Here is a 10,104-nt window from a genome sequence, read left to right as displayed (position 1 = left end):
TAATGCTTAGTATGATTTTTTTTATTTTTTTTTTAAGCTTTTAAAAAAGTTGTTTTTCTTTCCACAAGAAGTTTACAAGAAATTACCTGTCCCAAACATTTAGATCAGTTAGAACATTTAACCAAAATGATTAAGAAACTGTATTAAAGCTGGAATTTAAAAAAAAATAACCTCTTTGTTGCTGTTTTTTTATTCTGAATAAATTAATTCAAGCCACTTGTATTTTTGTAGAAATAAATTTCTCAAATTAGTTGTTTATTGTTTTAAAAATTTAAAAAAGAATGGTCTCTTTTACATTCCTTTAGGCTCAAAAAATAGCGAAGCTTGCAGTATTTATTAAATTTGGAGAGTGTTTGCACTATGTTACATTGAATTTAATGATGTTTCATAGACGTTTTAGCATCTGAAATGATGCAATAGCTTTGTGCTCAATTATTTAGTTTAATCCTTAGATTTTTTTTTTATCTAATCGATTTGAAAAACTTAAATTCCTCTAATCTTATCAATCAGTTATGTTTATAAAAATATCTTCTTTTTTACTGCTATTTCTTTGAACTTACTGTTCCCAAACCATCCTTGAATTATAGTAAGGATCTTTGGGGTTGTGGAATTTGCCCTCAGCTTTCCCACAGACCACCTCCCTTTTCAGGCCTTAACCACATGTCTTTTACTCTGAAAGGGCTAACGACAGCCGGCTGATGCAGCTTCCACCCACACAGTGTTTGAGACAGGCAGCTGCTGTTTCCCCATTAATAAAAGTCTGGATTTCGAGCTTTAATTAAGTTAACTTCTATTCATGCTCTCTGTCCAATGTGTCCTTTTAGTCACCCCCATCGTTTTCCTCAAACTTTCACTGCTTGCACATTAATGTGGTTCATTTCAGAAGAGGAAGTGCAGGCCTATATATCAGTGATGTGCCTGCGCCGTGCACAATCTGTGGCTTCAGGTGCCGTATCCTGTTCCTGTGTGGACCAAACTAGAGCTGACACTTCACTTTTATGACTTAGAAGTATAGGTACCCCCCCCCCCCCACCACCACCACTCCTTCCATCACAAACAAATATGTGTGGAAACGCCATGTTACCTGTGTGCAAACACTGGATATTCTTCCAATCTGTTGTCAGGTTACTCCTTTTTCCACAGAAGGTGCAGATAAGATACCATCTGACCTGTGATCAGGAGCTCCATTTGAGCAGTGTGAGAGTGTGGGGGAGTGTGAGCTACTCCTCAACTGTAGCCAGAGAGTATCCTGTCAACAGGAACTCCTGAATTTGATATGCAACTGCCTCTGGCCGCAAAAGGAAAACTGATTTGTTCGGAAAGTGTGCGTGTTCAGTGATTTCATTGCTTTGGTCAACCATGGAGAAGGTCAAAATTTCCAAAAACTCTTCTGTGCCAAAACTGATTTAAAATAAATGTGATTATTACTTTTTTGAAGTTGTACTTCTTATACTAAAAAACATACATGGAAAAGGGGGGAATGAGTTTTTCTTGGCATGGAATGACTAACTTGGCCCTTAAAGTGCAAAGGAGGGCTCAAAATGTCACTTAATCAGTGCAGTTTTCTGTGCTGTGCAGAGCAGAGTAGGCTGCAAAACAAGTTAGGTAAGTTTGTCAAGCAATGTTTTCTTTGTTGACATAAAAAAACAGAAATCTTAAAATCTTTTCAACAAGAACAACTACTATACACATAGAAAGTATTTGGTTAATGGTTTTTGGTGAGCCCTCTGTCAAAAATGTCAGTGCTAATCAGCAGGAAAAGCTCTTTCATATAAATTAAAGTTGTTGGTTTTTTTTGTGAAGCAAGTTTAAGGAGTTGGTTGTGTTGAAATGTTGTGTCCTCTCTCTTTCATTTACTGGGCTCAACGTGAAATCAAGGAGGAGTCGAGAGTCCTTCGGGCTTTCTCCTGGAACCTGCTCCTCAAATATAAAGCGCTTCTCCCATCCGCCAGGAAAGACTGAACCATTACGCACGAGGAGGAGCCGCTGTAGGCGCGCAAGTGGTCCCCCTAAAATCATTCCCGACATAACTTCTTTCACACACAGAGAGGAAAGCGATTTGAACATTTGAAGTTCTTTTTACTTTTCAGTTTTTCGTCAATTTAATCAGCTGAGGCTAAAATTGAAGAAAGACGCACTTTTTAAGTTTGGAGAGGGGAGAGCGCGCGGCAGATGGCTGCTCTCATCAGCGCGTACTCGTCGTGGCCGGAGTCCTTCGAATGTTCTCCAGAAGACGGAGATGGGCCTGATGGGCACGGATCGCACAGGACAACCGTGGACAAGGCGCCGGAGCCGCGGATCCGACGGCCGATGAACGCGTTCATGGTCTGGGCCAAAGATGAGCGCAAACGTCTGGCGGTTCAAAACCCTGACCTGCACAATGCCGAGCTCAGCAAAATGTTAGGTGAGAAAAAAAGTTATCAACCATTATTATTATTATTGTTAATATTATTATTATTATTATTATTAGTTTGTCAGCATTTTCCTCTTTAGGTTCCGTTGGATAGTAAATAGTAACAGAGTTTTTTGGTGCTAATAATCTAAATAATTATTTTTAAATGTTATATTACTGTTAAGAACCCTGTAGAAAGTCTTATCATGTTTGTGTGCATTAATCAAAAAGACAACACAACTTTGTTGTTTGGTGTTAAAGTGTCTGTAAAAAAATTTAAAAACCCATTAAGAAAAGAACACAACAAATTCAGACTTTAAGACACCTTTAGATTCACAGTTAAAACATAATTGAAAGCTCTGTCGCGCGCATTTCCAAACTGAACTGCGCTCCATTTAAGGTGCGTCAAAACTCAAATTTAACACAAGGGAAATTTTAAAGTTAGAAAAAAACAGGTAAAGTTTAGCTTGGTTTGTAAATAATTGAAGAAAAATTACTAACATTTAAAAAAAGGGGGGAAATCGTTAAAAAGCTTAGAAAATAATATAAAAAATAAGTTTGTTTTGTAATCAGGTGTTATTTTGATTTCTGTCACTTAATCAACTTAATATGAAAATTAACTTAAAATACTCATTTAAAAATAACATTTATAATTTTAAGTGATAAAATGGGGGGAAAATATGTTTGTAATAAAAGAAAATGTCACAAGCACAAAGAAGTGTAAAAAGTTTTAGGTGAAACTTAAGTTCTTTTCTTGTTGTCTTTGCATGCAGGAAAGTCATGGAAGGCCCTTACTCCTCCTCAGAAGAGGCCCTATGTGGAGGAGGCAGAAAGGCTGCGGGTGCAGCACATGCAGGACTACCCCAACTACAAGTACCGGCCTCGCCGGAAGAAACAGCTAAAACGTATTTGCAAGAGAGTGGATCCTGGCTTCCTCCTGAGCGGGCTGGCTCCGGAACACAGCACCCTGCCGGAGCAGCGGGCCCTTTGTCACCCCCTCGACAAAGATGAGGGCAGCCCCAACAAAATCAGCGGTGGGTTTTCCGGTCCGAGCACTGTTCTTCCCAGCGTCAGAACCTTCAGAGAACCTGCTGGCTCTAACAGCAGCTTCGACACATACCCGTACGGCCTGCCAACTCCTCCTGAGATGTCCCCTTTAGACGCCATGGACCATGAGCATGTGCCCCCCACCTATTACTCAGCGTCTGGTAGCTCTTCAGTCTCCTGTTCTTCTTCAGCCTCCTGTCCAGACGAACATCACCAGAATCAGACACATATGGGCAGCCCACCTCCCTACCACACTGACTACACCCAGAGCCAACTCCACTGTGGGGGCACACATTTGGGTCACATGCCTCACATGTCTCAAATTGGAGGTAGTGGTGGACCAATCCATGGGCCTCCCATTTCTTACTACAGCTCTTCAACTTTTGCCCAAATTCACCACGGGCTCCATCAAGGCCACCTGGGTCAGCTGTCCCCCCCACCAGAGACTCAGGGTCACCTGGAGACTTTAGATCAGCTGAGCCAGGCCGAACTTTTGGGTGAGGTGGACCGCAATGAGTTCGACCAGTACCTGAACTCCAATGGGAGCGGCTTCCACCCGGAACAGGGCAGCAGCATGACTGTAACGGGACACATCCAGGTAGCATCAGCTGCACCCCCGTGTTCCAGCAGCAGCAGCAGCAGCAGTACAGAAACCAGCCTCATCTCTGTGCTCGCAGATGCAACTGCTGCCTACTACAACAACTACGGCATTTCGTAAACGCGATCACAGACTAAACGGACTCTGCAAGAGCATTCAGTTAACCGATATGGGAGGATTTTGCAAGCCGGTGCTGGAAGGGGCAACATTTGTTAATGCAAAACCATTAAATGCACCTGACTATAATAAGCTGAAACCGTTTCAGAGCAATATGATTTCTGGAGCCACAACAGAACAAAGAAATAGATATGAAGAAAAGGAGATGGACATCTCAGGGAAGCAGTTCCAAGTGTCATGAAATTTCCAAAATCTATAGAACAAATGTAAAAAACGTGTTTGCCCAATTGTAAATGTTACTGTACAGATGCTCTACGGAAGCTAACCGAAGTCCTTTGATGTCTTGCATAAATGTTATGCTATTATCCCCGCTTTCCATTCGAATGTTTGTATTATACGTTGTTGCTCTCATCGGTTTGGGAGTCTTACCTCAATAGTTGTAAGTGAATGAGGTTTTAGTTGGCGGTTTGAGTAAACGGTGTTTAATGAAAAAGAGGAAAGAGCCGTTTATAATTCTTCAATCCATGTTAATCAGTCTCTGCACCAGAGTGAATAATAATTGTAACTGTATGATGATTTAGGTTTATGAAGAAAATAATTTAAAATAAAGGTCAGTTTTTTTTTCTAAGAATTGTGGTTGCTGCGTAGACAGTATAAAGAGGAGACTCCGTGTTGCAACAGATACTTGGCGATGCCATTGAAAGCCAATAGAAAATTTGAGCACTTAAAAAAAAAAATCCATTGAACAGAATTGTGGCTTGTAAAAATGCAGAATTAAATGGGGGAAAGTCTTTTAGCAGAGATATTGTCTTTATTTTGGGCCCTGAAGAAAAGCTCATTCCTACACCCACCATGCCACACGCTTTTTCCGCCCTCCGTCATGTCCCTTTTCTCATTTCCTCATTCTTTCATTTTATCCCTGTTTGGAGGATTAGTGTAAAATAGGCACATTTGTCGTCACTTGCCTCCCTCTCAACCATCCTTTGTTTTGCTGGAGTCTTATTCTGGGTGCCATTCTGAGGCATGCTGGACTTCCCCTACCCATTCCACACCCACTCCCTCGTCCCGTAATCTATCTTGCTGATACAGACCTTTTGTAATCTGCGTAAATAAAATATGAAATTAATCTTGGATATATTCTGTTCAACATAATTCCCCTCACTTTTCTCTGTCCCCTTCTCACCCAGTCCGTTCTGATTTTTCTCGTCGGATAAAAGGAATTCTGGGGGCTTTTGACAAATCCTGGAGTCTGGCTGGTCTTCCTGCCTTTTTTTTTTTTTTTTTTGGGAATGGTTGAGTCGTGCTTCTTGTAAAGAGGATGTAGCGGAGGAGCGGTGTTTCCTGACTGATAAGGCAAAAGCCTCTCTCCATCAGGATGTTTGGGCCTGGTAGGGCCCAGCATTAAAGAGCCAGAGAGAAGGAAGGGAACCCGCTGTTCAGCAAACGAGAGGAAGCACCGCTTGGCTGATTAACATCTTACCTACTTGTCTTTACTTAGCCCAGTTTTTCAGGGGAGGCTTTGAAAACCCGGCCTCTTGTACCTTTTTAAACACATAGGTCCTTGTAGCAAACACATGTGCAAAGCATGACCTTCCCCAGAACCCATTTCCGGTGAGCCTTCGGATGTGATTTAACTGACCAGAATGACAACATTCATCATGCGGCCGTCTTAGCATCCAGTTAGTGTTTTGAGGTTAGGTCATTACCCCGTTTTGCTTCAGGGTTTTTAAACTCTGCAGGGGTGGCCGCCCGTGTTCTGAATTTGGGATTCGGACAGGTCGACTCCTGAGGCATTCTGGGTGAAAAAGTGGTCTTTGATGGGGCTTCAGCTCCAGTGTTGTCAGGGGTTAGCTCAGGGTGCTGCTGCAGACTCCCTAGGTGAGGGCGACCTGTCTGAACAATCGCATCCACCACCTCGGGGTAGGGCGCCGCAACACGGACAAGGACAGAGTGTCAACAAAGCATCGTCACCTTAGACGGCGCGCAAGATGCATGTGCATGGACTGGGGAATCTTTGTTGATTCTTAACCCCTTTATGCCTAAATTTATTTCTAGAAATGAAAAAGAAATCACTTCTGTTTTTGCTTTCAAGAAGATGCAAGAAGTAATTATAAAAGTAAAGTGGTTTGATGAAAATTTTCACCAGTAGGCATTAACGAAATAAATGTTTTTATTTTTCTAGCTTGAATGTAAACAGAATACAAACCTGATCTCATTTTTTAGACAAAAATTCAATTTTTGAACTTTTTATGGCAAAGGGGGACTATTTTAATTTATTTATCATACATATTTTATTCCATCAAAAGTCTATAATTTTAAGCGGCTAACTAAAATGAGAAAAATTTGAAAAAGTTAATATTTTTTCCAGTTTAGAGTTAATACTTAGTCTTTTATTTGGAGCTCAAATTCTGTTGCAGTGTTTAAAATTAGAATTAACTTATTAACTTAAAATTAACTTATTTCTAAATTTGTATCTAAATAAAGCGAAATACTTGTTATATGTAATATTTATCCTACATTTATTGCATGTAATACAAGAATGGTTTGTACCACAAATATTTGCTAATACAGTTTTTATGTTTGATCTGTAGAGACTTTCAGGCAGTTGTAAACATTTATTATTCATTTTATAAATTATGAACAGGAATATTCTGAATTTTTGCTAAACTTTTTTCCTGTTCGGTTGTTAAGTTGATAGAGATATATTTGTACACAAGTGATGTTGAGAAGCTGAACTGGCATCAGCAACAATTTGGGGTTCAGGGTTTTGTTTCAGGACACTCTGGCAGTGGGAAATGAAGGGGATCAAACCTCTAATCCTGCTGTTAGTGGACTTCCAAATCCGAAGCTAATCCAATCAAACAGGAGCTTTGAAATACCTTGAAACAAGGTTATTTACTGGACTTTTTGCATTTTTTTTTCCTCAAAGAAAGATAAAAACTAGCCTGCTTTTTCCTCCGAAGGAGTTGGCTCATCCTCTTCCCATACTTCAGTTGGAGGAACCAAGCGAATATTGCTGTTTCAGCTACAATCAATCAGAAAAGAAGGGCAGAATGTGACAAAAACAGTAGCTTGACATATTTTTGAACCGCAGAAATACAACACTTTATTCTCTCTGGTGCTGGAGCAAATGAGCTCCGTGACCCCTTTTCCTTTGACAATGGCATTCATAACAGCTATGAAATGAGAACGATAGTTTTTCACACCGTTCAAGGTTCATAAGATTTCCAATATTTTTTAATTTTTAAGGATATAGGCTGAACAAACAAAACAGCCTCCGTTTGTTATTTTTCTCTGATTGCTGGTTGGCTCGGTTCCAGTCTCAGGTCAGGCCCATGGAATGAGTCTGTCAGGTAGTCTGTTATGTTTCCTATTTCCTCTTCTGTCGACGTGTCACTTCCCTGGGCAAACAAACAACAGCGCAGCTCCAATGCAGCGCCAACTGTCAAGGTAACAGCGTAAGACGTGTGTGTGTGCGTGCGTGTGTGTGGACAGGACCCAGAAGTATCACAGCTGTGCAAAATATTACCAATTTACAGGGACTGTGGGGAGCACCGATCACTGATCGTGTTCTCAGGAGGCATAAAGGAGGCTGACTGTCTGGTTGGACCAGTGTCCATTGTGTAGCTCAGGAGGGAGAGGTCCAGGCACGTCACACTTGTAGGAAGACTATTGAAGCTGCACAACTTTCTTAATGTATTAACTTTGGCTTAAGAGGAAGTAGTTGATTTGAGGTACGTGACTTAGGCATAAGTCACAGTTTCAGAGAGAAATTCCCCTTTCCAAATTAACTTGCTGTGACGTGTTCTGAGTGCTCAGCTATTCTGGTTTGATTTAGAATTTTTCGGATGAAAACCAAAAATCAATTTTGAAGGAAAAATCAATTCTACAAGTGCAGTGTTGTTATTTTGGGATACAGTTTAAAAGTAAACTAGTAATTCCATGTACATCAGTACACGCTGCATGTTGGAGGAGTGCATATCCAACTGGAGTTTCAGCAGCATAATAAGCTGTTTACAATTTGTACTTGGAACTAAATTTGTCCAAAGGAGGAGCAGGAGGGGAAAAGAACACACAAACACACACATGCATTTCACAGCAAAGGATTATGGGTGCAGCTATTCTTCATCTCATTGTGGCTCAAAAACAGGCAGAGTGTGGTGTGGCAGAAAGGAGAGTAAGGCGCCGGACGAAGAATGGACCAGACTCGTCAAGGGACAGGTGCCATGTGGCAGTGGATGTGCGGGGACACAGATGGGGACCCCTGGAAAACTTGGGGAACTGTACTTGCAGCCAAGGGCCTCCCACCCGTACCTGCGCTGTGAATGCTGCAGCTGAACGGGCTCTGGCACCTGCTCTGAGCAGATACAGGCAAACGGCAAAAGCACAGAGGGAGTCCAGCAACTGGCTGCCAGCACAGAGAAGGAGACGGCTAGATTTCCATTTACCCAAATGCACAACCTGATTACCAAATCGGTACATACACTAAAGTGTTTGCAGTATGAAAAAAAATTAAAAAATACACTTTAACAAATATTGTCAACAAACTCAACCATTGAGCTGTACAATTTTATTTTAAACATTTCTGGAAAAAAACAAACTGCAGAATATACTCTATTTTCACAGATTGACCTGCATGGCTCGATCAGTATTAGAACTGCTGCAAACCACATCACTATCTGTTTGACTGCTGCAGATTCTCCCTTGGGGGGGTGTACTGCTTCACCTCATTGTAGGGGAGGATGTTCCTATTGTGCTTCCCAATTACAATGTTTTTTCTTTTTTTTTCTTTTAAAGAATAGAATATTCTCACGTGTGCTATATAATATTCCGGGGAATATTTTTAGAAGCCTTTTTTAAAATTATTTTGCTTTAATTTTATGTCTACCAAAAGCTGCTGTTGTGGCATTTAAATAAAGTTTCTTCAAAGATGTCGTTTCCTCGACAAAAGACCCAAAAGAATAAACATTTTTAGCATTATTATCAATCCACTTTTTTTTATTAAATACAAATATTAACACAGAAATCTTCAGTTATAAGGTTTAAATAATATTTCTTCTACTGGTTCTCAGTCAAATTTAAATAAACAATTCCCCGGAAAATGATATAGTGAATTTGCACACAGCTGAGAAAAATGCCTGCTTTTGATCTTAAGTCACTCCCAATCTTTTCCATTTTAGTGGGCCTGTGAGAGGCCGCGGTGGCTTTGGCCTGTGGTCCTGCACTAACAGAGCCTACTCAGCATGCATCCTGAAAAGCAGGCAGCGTAATGACGCAGATGAGTGATGTTATAAGTTCGGCGGTGTGAGAAAGCCCCTTTTAACAGCTACTGTGGAGGATAGACAAAGCACAACTCCACGTCTGATGACAGCCGGCCAGACACAGGGGCCGCTATGTTTCAGCGAATAAAACTCATTGTTGGTTAAAAATAAATTTGAACTTAAACGAATCAACAAACAAATTTTTTTTATTCTATGAGATTGCATAAAAATGTTTTTAATCCTAAAGCCTATAAAAAAAAAAGCACCATTATTATTCATCTTCTTTATTTTTAAAAAGTTTGTAGAACTTAAAAAAAAAAGATATTATGGGACAAAATCACCCTTTTTAAAAGCCTTAATTTTTTGAGAGTCAGTCACATAAATTGTTCCAATTAGAAAATTTGTTTCTGTTCTTGATAAAAACAAAAATATCGTCAAATCAAAAGTCTTTTGCTGGTTGGACCCAAATGCAGAGGCACACGGTTCAAGGGCAAGGGGTTTAATAGAAACAAAAAAGCGCTGCAGAGCAGGATGACAAAACAAAACTAAAACTTACTGTGGCATGGCGAGGGACAAGGAACAAGGCATGAACACCATAACAGGGGTAATGGACCAACCCAGGAGGAAGGCAGAGACAAGACTTATATACAGACAGGGCAGACAAGACACAGGTGGACACGATCAGGGCT

General features: G+C 40.5%; 1 protein-coding gene across 2 annotated transcripts; it reads left to right on the top strand.

Annotated features, from left to right (window-relative positions):
* The first annotated feature begins 2,172 nt into the window (after positions 1 to 2,172).
* sox7 (SRY-box 7) lies at positions 2,173 to 4,953 on the top strand. Of its 2 annotated transcripts, NM_001164869.1 has the most exons (3): positions 2,173 to 2,404; positions 3,166 to 3,600; positions 3,631 to 4,157. In NM_001164869.1, exons 1-3 carry the CDS (start codon positions 2,173 to 2,175, stop codon positions 4,155 to 4,157), a joined length of 1,194 nt encoding a protein of 397 aa, NP_001158341.1. The 2 variants fall into 2 exon arrangements, with proteins under 2 accessions (NP_001158341.1, XP_011490013.1); XM_011491711.2 differs by having other exon boundaries at positions 3,166 to 4,953.
* The last annotated feature ends 5,151 nt before the right edge of the window (positions 4,954 to 10,104 follow it).

This window comes from Oryzias latipes, chromosome 24 (assembly GCF_002234675.1).
Source record: "Oryzias latipes chromosome 24, ASM223467v1".
Taxonomy (NCBI): domain Eukaryota; kingdom Metazoa; phylum Chordata; class Actinopteri; order Beloniformes; family Adrianichthyidae; genus Oryzias; species Oryzias latipes.
The sequence above is the reverse complement of the archived record's forward strand: the minus strand, read 5'-3'. Positions and strand labels throughout refer to the sequence as shown.